At 43.2% G+C, this 19,252-nt stretch overlaps 1 protein-coding gene, 1 long non-coding RNA gene and 1 pseudogene across 5 annotated transcripts in view; 1 reads left to right on the forward strand and 2 right to left on the reverse strand.

Annotated features, from left to right (window-relative positions):
* Nucleotides 1–4,726: 4,726 nt before the first annotated feature.
* LOC102406878 lies at nucleotides 4,727–18,127 on the reverse strand. Its single transcript, XR_003103042.3, has 3 exons — nucleotides 17,995–18,127; nucleotides 7,254–7,354; nucleotides 4,727–5,340 (listed from the first exon to the last, which is right to left on the reverse strand). It is a non-coding gene; the product is annotated as an uncharacterized LOC102406878 (long non-coding RNA).
* Nucleotides 13,583–14,636, reverse strand: LOC102393144 (annotated as a pseudogene).
* SAMHD1 (SAM and HD domain containing deoxynucleoside triphosphate triphosphohydrolase 1) overlaps nucleotides 18,124–19,252 on the forward strand; it is a 66,519-nt gene continuing 65,390 nt past the window's right edge. For 2 of the 4 annotated variants that reach the window (XM_006051719.4, XM_025263497.3), the window contains exon 1: nucleotides 18,125–18,443. In XM_006051719.4, coding sequence (XP_006051781.3) covers nucleotides 18,239–18,443 — 205 coding nt within the window. In that variant the 5' untranslated portion in view covers nucleotides 18,125–18,238. Of the gene's footprint in view, nucleotides 18,444–19,252 lie in introns of all 4 variants that reach the window. The other 2 variants (XM_006051718.4, XM_006051717.4) reach the window with 2 other exon arrangements.

The raw sequence follows: 19,252 nt of genomic DNA on the forward strand, positions 1-19,252 counted from the left end.
GATTCAAACCCAAGCACTCTGGTTCTATAGTCCATTTTTAAAAAATTCAGTGAAATCGGGGGCTTTGTGTGGTAACATATGGATAACATAAAACTGATCATTTAATCATTTTAAGTATACAGTTTACTGGCATTAACATTCACGTTGTGCAGCCAATCTCCAGAACTACTTCATCTTGCAAAACTGTAACTTTATACCCATTAAACAACAGCTCCCTTTTCCCTGTCCCTCCCTGCCCCTAGCAACCACCATTCTACTTTCTGTTTCTCTTATTTTGACTACTTTAGATGCTTCACCTAGGTGAAATCATACAGTACTTTTTCTTTTCTGATTGGCTTATCTCACTTACATAATATCCTCTGGGTTCATGCATGTTGTAGCATGTGTCAGGATTTCCTTCTTTCTAAAGATGAGTAAATATGCCATTATGTATACTGACCACATTTTGTTTATCCATTCACCCTTGGATGGACTGCAGCCCAATTCTAATCTGTAAACTTTTCAAAACTGTGTCTTTTGATATTAATCTTGAGGTGACAGACTGTGGGAAGTACCAACTGTCTAAGCTTCTCTCTCTTCTGTGGAAAACATTTTTACTTCTTCTTTCTGTTTTGGAACAGATCTTCTCACCCCCATCACACACACAGGAAATTCAACTTGTTGAAAACTTTCCATCCAAAAAGTTGCCCACAACAAATATTTGGGGATGGAGAGGGGTTGTTCAGTGGTCCAGTAACAATCTTCTCCCTTCAATCCTTCACTTCCAAACCCTGTCTCCCAGTTGCCTCTTGGGAGCCCTAGATTCCTTGCCTTTATTACATGTTCCCTAAATTTCCTACTTTACCATCAGCTTTCACCAACATCCTGAAAATTGAGTCAGGATGGCACTGGAAAGGGTCTTTTTCTCCAAGGATCCCTGCTCTCCTGCTCAGAATCCAGTGCCAGCTTATTCCCAGATACTCAGAGCACACTAGATGGGAGAATGTTCAGTTCCCTAAAGCTGCCTCACATGTAAATTATACTTCTAATTAGTAGGGAAAATTGATGTTTTCTCAGTCTTTTGAAAATATGTGAATAAGAGCATCTTACTGTTTTGTTTTCAGTTGTGTTTGTTTATTTTGGCTGCAGCATGTGGGATCTTAGTTCCCTGACCAAGAATCGAACTCTCATTCCCTGCATTGAAAGTGGGGAGTCTTAGCCACTGGACCACCAGGGAAGTCCCCCAAATAAGAGTATCTTAAACATTACTATGTGTATTGGCATACTCTAACTCACAATATAGGAAAACACAATACAGTAAGTCCCCTACAAATGAACAAGTTCCATTCCAAGAGTGTGTTTGTAAGTCCAATTTGTTCATAAGTCCAACAAAGTTAGCCTAGATACCCAACTAACATAATTGACTATACAGTACTATACTGTAAATAGGTTTATAATACTTTTCACACAAATAAAAAAGACAAAAAATAAAACATTTTTAATCTTACAGTACAGTACCTTAAAAGTACAGTAGTACAGTACGGCACCTGGCACAGAGGGGCTGGCATCCAGTGGACAGGCAACAAGAGTTACTGACTGGAGGAGGGAGAGGGTGGGAGATGGTAGAGCTGAAGGATCATCAGCAAAAAGAGGAGGGCAAGCTGCAGTATCACTCATGCTTGACACTGATGGCACAGGTTCTGGTTCCTTGCTGGATTCAGCTCTGTCTACCCACTTGACATGAGTTTGAGTAAGCTCCGGGAGTTGGTGATGGACAGGGAATCCTAGAGAGCTGCAGGTCACGGGGTCACAAAGAGTCGGACACGACTGAGCGACTGAACTGAACTGAACCCGCTTGAAAAAATGGTCCAGTGATGACTGGGTCAAAGTGAAAGTGAAGTCGCTCAGTTCTGTCCAACTCTGCAACCCCATGGACTGTAGCCCACCAGGCTCCTCCTTCCATGGGATTCTCCAGGCTAGAATACTGGAGTGGGTTGCCGTTTCCTTCTCCAGGGGATCTTCCCAACCCAGTGATTGAACCCAGGTCTCCCGCATTGCAGGCACACACTTTAAGCTCTGAGCCACCTGGGAAGCCCGTGATGACTGGGTATTGGCTCTTTTTTTCTCATTGTAGATAACATGGTAGCACTGGATTACATTTTGAATGGCTGCTGCATCCTTTGTGCACTGTTCTACATTCGGCTCCTGTGCCTCAGAAACTAACAGTGCCTCCTCAAATAAGGAAAATCCCCTCACCATTTCCTGTGTCATGAATCGCTTCCATTCTTCAGTTACTACTTCTTCCTCTTGTTTCTATTCGTCCTTCCTCTGGCCCTCCAATTCCATCAGGTCTTCATTAGTAAGCTCTTCGTGTTGCACAGAAAGTTCCATTATTTTCACTTGGTGCTTCTTAGCAATACCAGCTACATCACCACTCCTTTTCGCTTGCTTACAGACATCCTGGGCTTGAAATGAAAATATTGTACTACTATACTCATCTCACACGCTAGTAAAGTAATGCTCAAAATTCTCCAAGCCAGGCTTCAGCAATACGTGAACCGCGAACTTCCAGACGTTCAAGCTGGTTTTAGAAAAGGCAGAGGAACCAGAGATCAAATTGCCAACATCCACTGGATCAGTGAAAAAGCAAGAGAGTTCCAGAAAAACATCTATTTCTGCTTTATTGACTATGCCAAAGGCTTTGACTATGTGGATCACAGTAAACTGTGGAAAATTCTGAAAGAGATGGGAATACCAGACCACCTGAGAAACCTGAGAAACCTGTATGCAGGTTTCTCACCCCTTGAGAAACCTGTATGCAGGTTTCTCACCCCTTGAGAAACCTGTATGCAGGTTTCTCACCCCTTGAGAAACCTGTATGCAGGTTTCTCACCCCTTGAGAAACCTGTATGCAGGTTTCTCACCCCTTGAGAAACCTGTATGCAGGTCAGGAAACAACAGTTAGAACTGGACATGGAACAACAGACTGGTTCCAAATAGGAAAAGAAGTACGTCAAGGCTGTATATTGTCACCCTGCTTATTTAACTTCTATGCAGAGTACATCATGAGAAACGCTGGACTGGAAGAAGCACAAGCTGGAATCAGGATTGCCGGGAGAAACCTCAATAACCTCAGATATGCAGATGACACCACCCTTATGGCAGAAAGTGAAGAGGAACTAAGAAGCCTCTTGATGAAAGTGAGAGAGGAGAGTGAAAAAGTTGGCTTAAAGCTCAGCATTCAGAAAACGAAGATCATGGCATCCGGTCCCATCACTTCATGGGAAATACATGGGGAAACAGTGAAAACAGTGTCAGACTTTATTTTGGGGGCTCCAAAATCACTGCAGATGGTGACTGCATCCATGAAATTAAAAGACACTTACTCCTTGGAAGGAAAGTCATGACCAACCTAGACAGCATATTGAAAAGCAGAGATATTACTTTGCCAACAAAGGTCCGTCTAGTCAAGGCTATGGTTTTTCCAGTGGTCATGTATGGATGTGAGAGTTGGACTGTGAAGAAAGCTGAACGCCAAAGAATTGATGCTTTTGAACTGTGGTGTTGGAGAAAACTCTTGAGAGTCCCTTGGACTGCAAGGAGATCCAACCAGTCCATCCTAAAGGAGACCAGTCTTGGGTGTTCATTGGAAGGACTGATGCTGAGGCTGAAACTCCAGTACTTTGGCCACCTCATGTGAAGAGCTGACTCAATGGGAAAGACCCTGATGCTGGGAGGGATTGGGGGCAGGAGGAGAAGGGGATGACAGAGGAGATGGCTGGATGGCACACCGACTCGATGGACATGAGTTTGAGTGAACTCCGGGAGTTGGTGATGGACAGGGAGGCCTGGCGTGCTGCGATTCATGGGGTCTCAAAGAGTCAGACATGACTTAGCGACTGAACTGAACTGATTTTTTTAAAGTGTTTATTGAATCTGCCATAACATTGCTTCTCTTTTACATTTTGTTTTTTTTCACCACGAGGCATGTTGGGTTTTAGCTCCCTGAGGAGGGATCGAACCCAAACCCCTTGCATTGGAAGATGAAGTCTTAAGCACTGGACTACCAGGGAAGTTCCAGGTTTACATCTTTGAAAGTTTGCAATTTGAAGGTTTATATGTAGGGAACTTATTATATATTTGTTTTTCAAATGCAACTCTAAAGACAACCATCCAGTCCCACCCAGCTTATCAGCTCTAAAGTGAAAAGTGAAAGAAAAGTGAAAGTGTTAGTTGCTTAGTTGTGTCTGACTCTTTGAAACCCCATGCCTCTAGCCCATCAGGCTCCTCTGTCCGTGGAATTCTCCAGGCAAGAATACTGGAATAGGTAGCCATTCCCTTCTATAGGGGATCTTCCCGATCCGGGGATTGAACCCAGGTCTCCTGCATTGCAGATGGATTCTTTACTATCTGAGCCACGAGGGAGGCCCCACCTCCCCTTAATAAAAAATTTGAAACTATTTTCCTTGTCAATCACAGTATTTAACAACTCCCAAACACTAAAATGCCTTTAGACCTTCTTGAGATAGGGTCATGTTTTTAGATGAGGATTACTATGTAACAGATACTTAACTTTGAGGAAAGAATATTTTTTAAAAGATCAAAGCCTTCCTTAACATTTGAATTAATATGTACTTTTAAAATATGATAGATGATAAATGTATATTTATTATATGATATATTATCATATGATAATGTAATAAATGATAAATATAAATGATAGCACACTTAGAATGGAGAAATAGACAAGTATGTATGAGACTTTATTTTGCATGGTATGCAACAGCACAAGGGTTCTTGGTTGTAACCAGCTCCATGGTTGTCAGAAGTTTGGGGCCCAAACATTGCGAACCACTAAATCAAAATGTCCGACCTCAGGACATCAACTCAGGAGTGGATATCACATAGTACAAGCATGTTGGAGGTGTATATCAAGTCTGCTAGGGCTGCCATGACAATATACCATGGACTGGGTGGCTTAAACAACAAATTCATTTTCTCAACAGTTCTGGAGGCTGGAAAACCAAAATCAAGGTGCTAGCACAGTTAGTGTTACTGAACCAGGTCCATTTGCCCAATGTGCAGCAAGCAAAATACTGAAACGCCAAGGTTTACAGTCAAAGTTTATACACAAGACAGCCAAGTGAAGAGATGGGGGAACAAGTCTCAGATTTGCCTCCCTGAAGGCAGAAGGACTGGAGTGCTTATGGGATAAGTAGGATGGTCTAAAAAGTAAGCAGGACACTGCAGAGCCCTCCTGAGTACAAAAGCTCTTCCATGTCCCCCATTTCTCATTTGTAGGAAGAAGGTTTCAGCCTTCTAGATCTTCCTGAGTTCCAAAGGGCAGATTCAAGCAATTACCTATTACAGAAATGAGGGAATGAAGAGACAAAGGAAAAGCAGTTAAATAGAAAAGTAATGACAAGAGTGCAGCAATATAAGAGTCCTAGGTCTTCCTCAAGAGATATACATAACAATCCAATACATATCTTGAGTTGTTTTTATAGGAACTAAGTCTCCCCACCCAGGTGGAGGATGGTGACTTCATGTGGAGCACAAGATCCCTGGAATATAACCCATTACCTCACCATCCCCCCATCAGAAGAAAGCTGTGCCCTCTGCAGCCCTCACCCAAAAGTTGCCTTTAAAAACTGTTCCCTAAAACCCCTTATCAGAGAGTTTGGGTCTTTTGAGCATGAGCTGCCCATACCCCATGTTTGACACCTGCAATAAAAGCTGTACTTTTCATCACTATGAAAGTGAAAGTGAAAGTCGCTCAGTCGTGTCCAACTTTTGCGACCCCGTGGACTATACAGTTCATGGACTTCTCCAGGCCAGAATACTGGAGTAGGTAGCTGTTTCCTTCTCCAGGGGAACTTCCCAACCCAGGGATCGAACCCAGGTCTCCTGCATTGCAGGTGGATTCTTTACCAGCTGAGCTACCAGGGAAGCCCTTTCATCACTACAACCAGGTGTTAAAAAAGTGGTTTTGCTGCATAGGAGGTAAGTGGACCCAAGTTCAGTTTGGTAACAGTCTTAGTTGTGGGATAAAAGTAGCTGGAGGTAGGGGGAAAGGTGGCATAATAAATGTTCTGCACAGGTGCTTCTGGGTTACATACAAAGACTTTATTAGGATATTAAGAATTGCAATTCAGGAGACACAGATTTAGGTGAAAACCAAAAGAGTGCTCAGGAGAAGAAAATGAATCAGGCTTACATGACAAAAATCACAAGGTTGTTAGAGTTTTGTGTTTGGGTGAGAACTGTCATTGACTGTGACATAAAGAAGCATTTGTTATTAAGGAATAGGCTGCCACTAGTTGTTTTGGGGTACGGTCAATAAGTATCTTGAATTTCTGGCAGATGTTCTGGATGCCTGTGTTAAGACAACAATGGTCAAAAGTTCAGTTTCCCTCCAGGCTGAGATATGCACAAGTCCTGTTTCCTCAATGGCCTTTCAGCTCCATCTTAGTGACCTCTCTTAGCAATACCTACTCCATTTTGACTTTTATTTCACATTTCCCCCCTTTTGATCAAGATCTTTCATTGGGAGGCATCAATGATCAACCATCTGGTTATTTGACATCAGCATCAACTTCCCCTGTGCTAGGAAGGCTCCTTCCAGAGAGTCATGTCACACAGAGGAGGGAAAAAGGTGTCTATGCGAAAGATATAGTTTTAGAAAGTTTATGGCCATATTTGAGCAACAAGGAGTAATCTAGGAAGTGAGACTTCAGAGGCACTCAAAATAATAAAAGTTCAAAAACCTTTATTAAGAAGAATCTTATTGGAGTGGTCAGTCATCTCCAGATGTCTAGCTATCATTATTCCTTTTAGTATTTCTCCAAGACCTGGTATTAGGTCATTCATAGCAATTATTTATTTTTTCATATGACTTATTAATTGTATGACATTCAGCAGTTCTCAACCTTTTTAGCACCAGGGACCAGTTTTGTGATTATTCAAGTGCATTACACTTGTGCACTTTATTATTATTATTATTACATCAGCTCCACCTCAAATCATCAGGCATTAGATCCTGGAGGCTAGAGACTCCTGCATTAGACAGTCCATGTGGTCTGGAATCTTGGGAAAGCCGTTCACAACAGATTTCATCTGCTTCATTATCCTGACCTTTGTCTAATTAACTTTGCTTTCAGGTCTGTAGACTTGTTGTGACATCCAGGAAGGAGACAGTTCCTTCTTTAAATGAGAAACATGAAGCTATGAGTCAATGTCCTTAGGTTTACCAGCACAAATTTAGTTAACAATACCTGTAAAGGTCCCCTCCAACAAGGTTGGAAGACATCATTGTTAAGGTGTCATTTCCAGTAGATACAGTCACCAGTCTGTTTTTTTTCCTGAAGGAGTGGATCTGAGATTAAGCAAAACGAAAGTCAGTGCTTTAGACCGCAGAAGTTTAAATGATTAGTCATCATAAATGTGCTATGGTAGGTAGAGTGCAAAGACTAAAAAAAACAAAAATTTAGTTTGCCAGGAAGCCAGGAAGTACCAAGCAGTTGTTTTGGTTTTCCTGTATCCCCCACTGTTAATTTAGTTTACATCCAGTGTTTACCCACCTTAATTTCTCTGATTCAGGAGCAGTCTGTTGCCATGTTACAAGATATCAGGATAGGAAAAGTCTGACAACGAGAGGTCAATTCTTCTGAAGAAGCAGAATGTATTTCATCCACAAATGCCACAATATTTACATATTCTGTTGCTGCTGCCTTTGCATGAAAGTCAGCTAGGACTTTCCCCTTATACTCAGTCCTTTTAGTGTGAGCCTCTATTTGATGACAGACAACATTTTATGTCAGGACATATCAGACTTATAGGAATTTCACACAATTTCTTGAACACCTAAAACACATACCCACATAGACACAACATAAAGAAGGCTAAACATTACTTATTTGACAATTCTTCCCCTACAATTTAAACATATCGAGTGCATCTAATTAGTTTAATATCTCTTCCTTTACAACGAGAGAGAATAAATCTTTGAGATCTCTGAAATATCTCTTATCTCAAGTTAGTTCTAAGTCAAAAAGAATTCATTTGGAATTTGATTTGGGGAAGTTTGTCAAAAATATCCAAAGTTTTAAAATAGTCAAATAGGATCATACATCACTGTGAAACAATGCTTAGTTATTCATTTAACCAAGATAATAAAGAATTCACAGGCAAATATGGAAGGTTGGGCTTCTCAGAGGGCTCAGAAGTGAAGAGTCCACCTGCAGTGCAAAAGAACACCTGCAATGCCGGAGACCTGAGTTGGATTCCTACATCTGGAAAATCCCCTGGAGAAGGAAATGTCAACCCACTCCAGTATTCTTGCCTGGAGAATCCCATGGATAGTGGAACCTGGCAGGCTACAGTCCATGGGGTCGCAAAGAGTCAGACATCACTGAGCGACTGAACCACCACCACAGTTCTGAGCAAATCTTAGTTATCAAGAGGACTTGCATTACTTAAGTTATCATATGATAAAGACATGATTATTTTGATAAGATACAAGTTCTTTGTTTTTTTCCCTAGGCATATTACTTAACGGTAAAGAAAAATCTTCCTTATTTCTTATTATCAAGAGCAGACAGATAGGAAAAAAATCAAAAACAAAAACCTCTCCTTTTAACAGAGGGAGAAAGCCAAACATATTACTTAAAGTTAAAGAAAAACCTTTCATAATCTCTTATTTGAAGACCAGACCATTAGGGGAAAAAAAAAATTCTTTGTCCTTTAAACATAGAAAAACAAATTCCAGTTTTGTACCAGTTTACTTTTGATATTAAAATTCATTTAATTAAATTCATTTCAATCATTTCTAGTCTTAACCAGGCATGAAAATCCTTTCTAAAGATTCCTTCTTCATAAACTTTCTTTTACGGAAAACAGACATCCTACTTTCCTCATATATGGAGATGTTTTTACTTATTTGTCTATTTATTTAGCTTTAATCACATATATTAGAATTTTAAAAAAATCCTTCAGCTCAATTGCTCAGTCATGTCCAACTCTTTGTGACCCCATGGACTGCAGCATGCTAGGCCTCCCTGTCCATCACCAATTCCGGGAGCTTGCTCAAACTCATGTCCTTTGAGTCGGTGATGCCATCCAACCATCTCATCCTCTATCATCCCCTTCTCCTCCTGCCTTCAATCTTTCCCAGCATCAGGGTCTTTTCCAATGAGTCAGTTCTTCACATCAGGTGGCCAAAGTATTGGAGCTTCAGCTTCAGCATCAGTCCTTCCAATGAATATTCAGGACTGATTTCCTTTAGGATGGACTGGTTGGATCTCCTTGCAGTCCAAGGGACTCTCAAGAGTCTTCTCCAACACCAACTTAAAAATCCTTCTTAAGATTTTTAACTTCCCCACTTAAAAATCCTTAGAAAACTTTAATTTGAAAATTAATAAGAACTAAATAGCAATTATGAACTATGTTTTACATTGGCATTCTGTATATTGGCAACCTTATAAATAATTTTTATCATTTCTAGAAACGTGCTTTCTCATAGAAAATTTCTCAGACTGGCATCAAATACTTTAGTTTCTCTGTAAAAAGAAGTCTATGTTCAGTAATTAATTCAATATCATCTTATTTGGAAATAGATATTCAATGAATTTAACTTAAAATTTAACTTATTACTTAATTTAGTAAAATTCTAAGCGTGTAAGTTACCAGTGAGATTTGAGAACCATTTTATTTATTTAAAATATTTATTTGGTTGCCTGGGGCCTTAGTTGCAGCACATGGGATCTTTACTTTCTGGTATGCAGGATCTTTAGCTGTGGCATGTGGGATATGGTTCCCTAACCAGGGATTGAACCCAGGCCCCCTGCTTTGGGAGCACAGAGTGTTAGCCACTGGACCACCAGGGACGTCCCCCTGGGAAACTATTTTAAGTTATTGTTTAGTGTGTAAGTCATAGCCAACTCTTTGTGACCCTGTGGATTTTAAGCAGATATATCATTGCTAAAAAGTTTGCCTAAAAACTCAACTTATTTACATTTAATTCATTTGTTCTTAACAACCATGTTTAGATCTCCTATTAAAATACTTCACTAGACATTAGATAACATCAGTCATCCTAAGTTATTTTTCTGACTGACAAATTTTGTAACAGAGATAACATGAGCTTATTTGACTTTTAGTAAACCTAAGCAGAATAAAATGTTATACTTGAGATTTTCCTGGTGATCAGGGGTTACGAATCGACCTGCCAATGCAGGAGACATGGGTTCAATCCCTAGTCTGAGATGATTCCACATCTCAAGGGGCAACTAAGCCTACGTACCACAACTGCTGAGCCAGAGTGCTCTAGAGCCCATGAGCTACAACTACTGAAGCTCACATGCCCTAGGGCCCGTGTTCACCACAACTAAAGAAAGATTGTGCACAGCAACAAAGACCCAGCACAGCCAGAAATAAATAATAAATAAATAAACTTATTTTTAAAAAACTCCTTAAAAAGTGTTATACTTAAGGTTGGCAATGCTAAAGGAATGTCTGTATTAAACCAACAAACTTAAACTAGCTTTTATTTCCTAAAGATTCACCCTAGATCATGTGAACTTGAAAAACATTTGGGTTAGGTTCTATTACATTTTTGCAAAAAGACTTAATTTATATAATGCTTGTTTGTGTTAAGCCAATGCAATAGAACTCTTTTACAGATTAATTTTAGCAGCACTATCCAAAGGTAGGAAAAATACCACATATTCACAATATATTTATATATAGACACATATGAACATGGTCTTCCCTAATAGCTCAGATAGTAAAGCATCCGCTTACAATGCAGGAGACCCAAGTTTGATCCCTGGGTCGGGAAGATCCCCTGGTAAAGGAAATGGCAACTCACTCCAGTATCTTTGCCTGGACAATCCATGGACAGAGGAGCCTGGTGGGCTACAGTCCATGGGGTCGCAAACAGTTGGACACGACTGAGCGACTAACACACACGCATGAACATACAGACAGATGCAAACAGAGGCCTTAGAGTTTTTGTTTTAAAACTTTTCTTAAACTGGATTTCTAGGCAAAGGCCCTTCTAGAGCAGCTTGTATTTTTATTTATTTATCTTTAGCAATTTATTTATTCACTTATTTTTATTTTTGGTTCCCGGGCCTTCCTTCCTTGCTGCTTTCAGGTTTTCTCTAGATGCAGCAAGCGGAGGCTACTCTTCATTGTGGTGCATGGGCTTGTCATTGCGGTGGTTTCTTTTGTTGCAGGGTATGGGTTCTAAGGCGTGTGGTCTTCACTAGGTGTAGCATGTGGGCTCAGTAGTTGTGGCACACAGGCTTACTTGCTCTGAGACATGTGGAATCTTCCCAGGTCAGTTATCGAATCCGTCTCCTGCATTGGCAGGCTGATTCTTATCCACTGCACCACCAGGGAAGTCCAGCAGCTGTATATTTAAAAGTCTTCTTCTCTCCCTTTCCCCTCCTTTCTTTTTTTTTTTTTTTTTTTTCAATTTTAGGAATTGGAGGGAAGTGGTCTAGATAAGAGTTCCCAGAGAGGTTACAAGCCTTTGAGATAAACATGGGAGATGTGGGGAATGATGAAAAGGAATGGGTGAAATATGAACTGCCTCTAGAACTACATTTCCACTTTCACAAAGATTCATAAGGTATAACTTACTGTAAATAACACCATAGCTGATCCACCCATCCAACTACTTTATCCTCAGTTTGCTTCTTTATATTAGGGAGATTTCTAACTGAGATGTAAAAAAAAAAAAATTTATATTTTGCCCAGGCAACACTGTTGGTTAGCTTTGTCACGTCACTATTAATTGGACATGCTAAAGGGCATGCTAAAGATCATGTCCAATTAATACTGCTTGGAGGGTGGATTTACACGCCTTAGTCCAGAGGATATATGTAATGGTGTGGTGCCATCCTCATTGGACCTGGCTTTAAAATGGGCTGCCATTACAGGATGGGCGGTATGGATGGTCTTCTGCAGGGGATCAAGCTCAGTGTTACAAAAAAATAAGGAAGTTCAGAAGGAGATGGATAGCAATGAGGAGAGCTTTATGACAGATATTCAGAGGGACAGAAAAAAAGGAGATTTGGAAAGAGAGAGTTCTCAGAAGCCTCAGAGGATTTTTCTAGCTTGGAAATCTTTTGAGATAATTGTGAGTTAGTTTCTCAGGGGGAAGCAATAGTAGCAGATTCATTAATTATGATTGGAGGCCTCAAAATATGAATTGAAATACGCTTCACATTCTCTTTGTTTTGTACTATAGCTTTTCTCCAGTTGACCACACAAATAAACTAATTTTGAAATTCTCAACAAGCCAAAAGTAGACCAACAGAGTTTCAAGTCATTGCAGGCGATTTTAGTCCAACGCAAAAGAAATTTACAAGAGAAAGGCCCATAAGTTTTAAACATTAATTGATCTGGAGTTCTGAACAGTGGCAGTGCCTTTAGAAACCTAATTCCCCACAACTGAGTACTCACCAAGATGAACCATTCCCTTTCCAGATAAAGCCAGCCATAGAGGACCCCCAAATAAAGGCTCAGAACCTTGACTATACTGGGAGGTTTGAAACTGAGAGGACTTACCCCTAAAGACGCAAGATCACTGAGAAGACGACTGAGTACAAAGTTGAATATAAGTTGAAATACAAGTGGAGATTGGCTGTAAGCAATGAGTTTAAAAGGATTCATGAACTATGTTTACTCAGGAGCAACCCACTGAAGTCTGACCACTCCCTCAAATGTTGTTTGAGCATCCTAACTCCCAAAAACATGGTCACTCCACCCAAACACTGAGGCACTCCTAGGAAGTCACCATAAGTGAAACTCTATAGGAAGATTTGGCTACTCCCTGTGACTGCCTAAAAGCCATAGAACTTGTACCCAGCTCAAGTTACCGAACAGAACAGTGTTTTTCAAGGCTGTGCATGTGTGCTAAGTTGCTTCAGTTGTGTCTGACTCTGCGAACCTATGAACAGTAGCCCGCCAGGCTCCTCGGTCCATGGGGATTCTCCAGGCAAGAATACTGGAGTGGGTTGCCATGCCCTTCTCCAGGGGATCTTCCCGACCTGGGGATCAAATCTCTGTCTCTTATGTCTCCTGCACTGGCAGGCAGGTTTTTTACCACTAGCATCACCTGGCTGATCTAGGTTCAAATCTCAAAGCACTTAACACATGGGTGTGGCCTTTGGCAAGTCATTTCACCTCCCTGGGCTTCATTTCCAAATTTCTTAAATAACACCAGGAATCTTTGTCCAGAACCAAGTCTCTTCTTCCTGATACTAGACCTTGCCCTCCAACCCAAGGGGTAACATACATCCTGATTGGGTCAATCATTTCAAAACACAACTGGTCCAGGAATGAAAGCAATCCAGACTTGTTGAAGTCATTCCCTTACATTTGAACGGAGGAGCAGAGGCTTTCTTTTATTTCTAGATATGAAGCCATAAAGATGGGACCTCAAAGCCACTTGCAGCTGGTAGCCCTCATGTTTCCACATGATTTGCACCCTCCTTGACTTAATCTCTTAGTACTTTTGCCCACTTTGCCTATCCACATTGGCCTTTTTGCTATTTCTTTTCTTTTTTTTGGAGGGGGGATCAGGAGAATTTAATAAAAACGGGTGAAGTCAAGCAGTTGGGTCAGGAGAGGCAGCCACCTGCTCAGGATACGCCTCAAAGTACCGATCTAGCAGGGCCTCCACCTCTGCTTCCTCCGTAGTCCCACACCTGGAACCTGGAGCCATCGGCTGCTCCCCGTATCATGGCTGAGAGCACTCGGCCAGACTTTGGGCGAAACAGGCACAGGACCGGTTTGTGGAGGGCCACGGCCCGGCCCAGCTCATAGCCTACCCCCAGAGAGGGCTGGGTCACTTCTGCCACGACCACATCTGCCTGCTGCAGCCAGGCCAGGTCCCGATCATGGATGAACTTGTCGCCTCCAGCAGCCTCTTCCCCGTTCTCGTCCAGCTCCGCGGCCGCCACATGCTCGGTGAGCACCACCCCGAAGCTCCGGAGGCGAGACACGACTCGCACGTACAGTTCCCGATCCTCGCGTCCGCCGCGGATACTCCCGCAGAAGCACAGGGAGCGACGATCCGGCTCCCCGCGCTCCAGGATTCCGGCCGCCGCCGCCATCCCGGCCGCCGCAGGCCCCTCTCTTTGCTATTTCTTAACACCCAGCATGCTCCTGCTTCAAAAGCCTTTGCACTTGGTGTTCTCTTTGTCTGGAATGCTTTTCCTCCAGACACCTACCCGCATGGTTGAGGAAGGGTTGAATCCTTCCTCTCCTTCCTGTTTCCTTAAATTTCAAGTTCTCAAAAGGCCCATAATGCCCCCACTACTCAAAACTGTGACTCTATCCTCCTTTTCTACTCCTCTTAAAAAATTTTTTTCCAAAGTGCCATCTTCTAACTTTATTCTTGTTAATTAGACTATTATTCATTGCCAGTCTCCCCCAGCTAGAATATGTTTCACTGGGGCAGGGGTTTTTGTTTCTTTGGTTCATTGTTGTGTCCCAGGTGCCAAACAAATTAGTATGTACCCAGTAAATATTAATATTGATGGAATGAATGAATGAACATATTTATAACCAAAGAAGATCAGCTAGTATAATACCTATCTAATGACATTGTTATAAGGATTGGAAATTATGGATATAAAGTAAGGCACAAATAGACTATCTGATTCTTAGTAGGTACTCAAATATGTTCAGTTCAGTTCAGCTCAGTTGCTCAGTCGTGTCCAACTCTTTGTGACCCCATGAATCACAGCACGCCAGGCCTCCCTGTCCATCACCAACTCCTGGAGTTCACTCAGACTCACATCCATCGAGTCAGTGATGCCATCCAGCCATCTCATCCTCTGTCGTCCTCTTCTTCTCCTGCCCCCAATCCCTCCCAGCATCAGGGTCTTTTCCAATGAGTCAACTCTTTGCATGAGGTGGCCAAAGTATTGGAGTTTCAGCCTCAGCATCAGTCCTTCCAAAGAACACCCAGGACTGGTCTCCTTTAGGATGGACTGGTTGGATCTCCTTGCAGTCCAAGGGACTCTCAAGAGTCTTCTCCAACACCTCAGTTCAAAAGCATCAATTCTTCGGCGCTCAGCCTTCTTCACAGTCCAACTCTCACATCCATAAATGACCACTGGAAAAACCATAGCCTTGACTAGATGGACCTTTGTTGGCAAAGTAATGTCTTTGCTTTTGAATGTGCTATCTAGGTTGGTCATAACTTTCCTTCCAAGGAGTAAGCGTCTTTTAATTTCATGGCTGCAATCACCATCTGCAGTGATTTTGGAGCCCCAAAAAATAAAGTCTGACACTGTTTCCACTGTTTCCCCATCTGTTTCCCATGAAGTGATGGGATCAAATATGTTACTATTATCATTTTGCCAGTTCACTCTTTTTTTTTTTTAACAAAGAATTCCCTGACAAACATGCAGATAAGTTTCTTCATCAATGAACCAAGAAAGACTTACGAAAAAAGGAAAAAGAAAAAGACTTATGGGGCATGCAACCATGATCTGTATCTTTGGATCTGTGTCTATATACACATTTTGTTTTCCAAGTTTTCTTTCTTGAGCATTATTTTTATCAGACAAAGAAATCTATATTTTTTTTAAAAAAAAAGAATTTTGGCTTGCTTTGGGATTTTGACAGATGGAACAAACAATGTCCTTGAGGAGGTTAGGTTCAATGAGAGAACCAGGGAGTGGTGATAGATGGCACTGAGAACTAGCAGTGCTGGTTGAAGAGGAAGTTGTGGAGAGATGTAAAACCACAAGGTTAATAGTGCCAGGAATAAAATTGCCCAATTCAGCTGGATGGGTGGAAGCTAGCTTGGAAGAGCAAGGAGGACTTGCTGAGGGTATTCAAGGTCATTAAACAATGGGCCTTAAATTAATTGAACTTTGAGTTCTTTTTCTCTAGTTCTAACTATGGTGAGACTGACATCAGAGGAGCACGTGAATATTCATTTCTCTCAATATGACCAGAGCAGAGGGCCTGTGGCTAGTAGGCATTTGTTTCCAGGTTGTGGAATGCCTGGATGAAACAGAATCACCAGGACCAAGTGGAAGTAAAGCAGCAAACTAGAAACCATCCAAGTTTTGGAGTCAGTTCTGAATCTTGAGTCTGTCACCAGCCATGTGACCTTGCACAAGAAACCAACCAACTTGTGTAAGATTTAGGGGCCCCATGAAGTAGATTAGGGGAAACATAACAGCTATGGCATAAATCATAGTCTTTAATGAGCAAAAACAAATAGAAAATTTATTTCTCAAAAGCAACTGCTTTGAACAAACCCAACTGATTAAACTTAAAACCCTGCTTATATCACCTTCTACTGTCCAAGAAACCTTGCTGTCAGGGCAGGTTTTCCCACAAGTCTTATAAACACAAATTTTCAAACAGCCACGTTCAAGTTTAAATGTATATCTTTCACATATATATATGTTACTTGTCTCTTTGACCCCCTTGCCCTTGTGGTTTTGGTTTCACAAGTCTTGAAAAACGTTCTTTGCTCAAAATATTCTGGGGTTTAAAGATATGTGTTTTGGGCCCTGGTTCTTCCGTCCTTCCGTGCAGAGTAGGGCAAGGTCACCTCTCTATACTCTTCCTCAGGGGTCTATGGGATAAGGGAGCAATTGAAAAATTTGGGTTAACTAATATAAAATAATTTTGTATCAGAATTCCCATTAGCAAGCAATTGTTGGCAAGTGAGTAGGAGCAGGGGCTTCAGAGAAAAGCTAGATTGCCCTCTGTTTAAATTCAGGCTTCATCACTCCCTAGCTGGGTGACTTTGAGCAAATCACTTATTTCTCTGTACCTCAATTCCTTACATCTTAAGGTTATTGTGGGCTTCCCTGATAGCTCAGTCAGTAAAGAATCCGCTTGCAATGCAGGAAACCCTGGTTCCATTCCTGGGTTGGGAAGATCTGCTGGAGAACGGATAAGCTACTCACTCCAGTATTCTTGGGCTTCCTTTATGGCTCAGCTGGTAAAGAATCAGCCTGTAATGTGGAGGACCTGGGTTCGATCCCTGGGTTGAGAAGATCCCCTGGAGAAGGGAAAGGCTACTCACTCCAGTATTCTGGCCTGGAAAATTCCATGGACTGTATGGTCCATGGGGTTGCAAAGAGTTGGACACACCTGAGCAACTTTCACTTCACTTCACTTAAAGGTTACTGTGATGCTTAATTAATACTTGCAAAAGCCTTAGAACAGTGCCTGGCACACAATGAAGCTCTAAGTGTTTGCTAAAAATATTTGGCTCAACTGCTAGACCACTGACAGGTTCATGCTGCTTGATCATAATCTGCCTCATTCAACCTTTATCTCGTAGATGGGTCTATGGTTGGGTTGATGGGCAGGTGTATCGGCTTTAGTAGCAGTAGTAATCCTTTTACAAGTAACTGGACAGATCAAGATTTATAGGTAGGTTTGGGTCCTGCTCCAGGGTGGCAAGAATGAAGGCAAGATGCTTGCCATTTTCACAGGCAGCTACCACCAGGTAGTAAAAGTCCTTGAAGATAAATTTTAACTTATCAGATTGTCCACTGTCTTTCCTCTGGGCAGGGAGTTGGGATGGAGTGAGGGGTGAGATTCTTTTGGAAAGAAGTCTGACATCTGCTGGTGTGTGGAGACTTGAAGATAAGCTAAGAGTTCATGGACAGACATCCCCAAGACCCTCTAATTAATTGGCCAGCAATACAACAGAACTTGTTAATGCAAGCTGACGGCTTTACATCAGGTTTGAATTCATTCCAGCATCTTCCAGTTCTGCTTCCTGCCCACTTTTCTCTTAATTAAGATGAGGGCAACCTTATGGCCTTTCAGGTTTAAGTTTAGGGCATCTGAAATACGGCCAAGGGTAAACTTGGGATAGTCTGAAGTTCAGTTCACCAGAATAGCCTCTGCTCTGGACTGTAGCAGCTTGTACTGGGCACACTCTTTGCCGGTTCCCCCTCCCCCCTTATTAGCACTACCCTCACTTTTCCTTCTACTCACTCGCTTGGCCGTAAATACCTGGTTGCGGTTTAGGTCCATTGGGCGGTCACTGCGCCTGCGCAGGGGCTGGGGGGTTGGGGGACTGAAGTGGGCGGCCTGTCTGGCCCCAAGGCCTGAGCTATCAGTGCGCCTGCGCGGTCGGCCTGCAGCCTGGCAGTATTAAGCGGACCCGCGGCCGGCGCCGAGCTGCGAGTGCGCTTGCGCGCGGGTCGGGCGCCGGTGTTCTTGAGTGTGCTGAGGCGAGCTCTGTGTGTGCGTAACCATGCAGAGTGCCGACTCCCAGAAGACCCCCAAGCGGTCCCGGCGCGATGGCAGCCCAAGAACGCCGCCAAACTCCCCTCCCGCAGACGCAGAGACGTCCCCGAGCCACGATCTCAACCCGGACTACCGAACTTGGGGCCCGGAGCAGGTGTGGTCCTTCCTAAGGCGCTGTGGCTTCAGCGATTCGGAACTGAAACGCTGCCGAGGTATCATAGCTGGGTTGCTGAGGGGCCGGGGGGCTGGCGACCCGTGCCCGGGACAGCCGGGCCTGAGAAGAGGGCGGCCTGAGGCGGGGGCCTCTAAGAGGGGCCAGAGCGGCCGAGGGAGACCGGACGCGGGAGGCACCCGAAGGGGTGGACTGTGGCGGCGGCGCCGAGGAGGGAATGACCTGAGGCGGAGAGCGAAAACCTGAGGCGGCGAGCCCTCGGAGAAGGGGACCCGAGGGAAGGGAGGGGCAGACTTGATGCGGGAGGCATCCGAAAGGATGGACCTGTGGCGGCGGCGCCCAGGAGGGATGACCTGAGATGGAGAGGAAGGAGAAATGGGGCGTCTGGGGTTGGGGACCCGTAGGCAGGGGGCGGACTTTGGGGGTTGGGACCTTGGAGGAGAAAGAGGGGGCAGCTGGTCTAACTCTGGTGGGCTTCTTCAGGAACTTAACAACCCGGCGCCGGAGAGGCGAGACTCGGGTCCCTTTTTTTTTAGAAGAACCTAAATGGGAGGGTTCCTGTCACTCATGTTCACCAGGTTCGGGACACCCCTCTGCTGATGCAGCTGCATGAACACTAGCCACGTTAGATTATGTGGGGATGCTCGAAGGGGCTGCCCAGGTGGCGCTAATGGTAAAGAACCCGCCAGCCAATGCAGGAGACTTATTAAAATGAGACGCGGGTTCCATCTCTGGGGAGTCGGAAAGATTCCCCTGGAGGAGGGCATGGCAACCTACTCCAGTATTCGTGCCTGCAGAATCCCCATGGACAGAGGAGCCTGGCGGGCTGCAGTCCATGGGGTCGGAAAA

The sequence above is a fragment of the Bubalus bubalis genome, chromosome 14 (assembly GCF_019923935.1).
Source record: "Bubalus bubalis isolate 160015118507 breed Murrah chromosome 14, NDDB_SH_1, whole genome shotgun sequence".
Classification (NCBI taxonomy): Eukaryota; Metazoa; Chordata; class Mammalia; order Artiodactyla; family Bovidae; genus Bubalus; species Bubalus bubalis.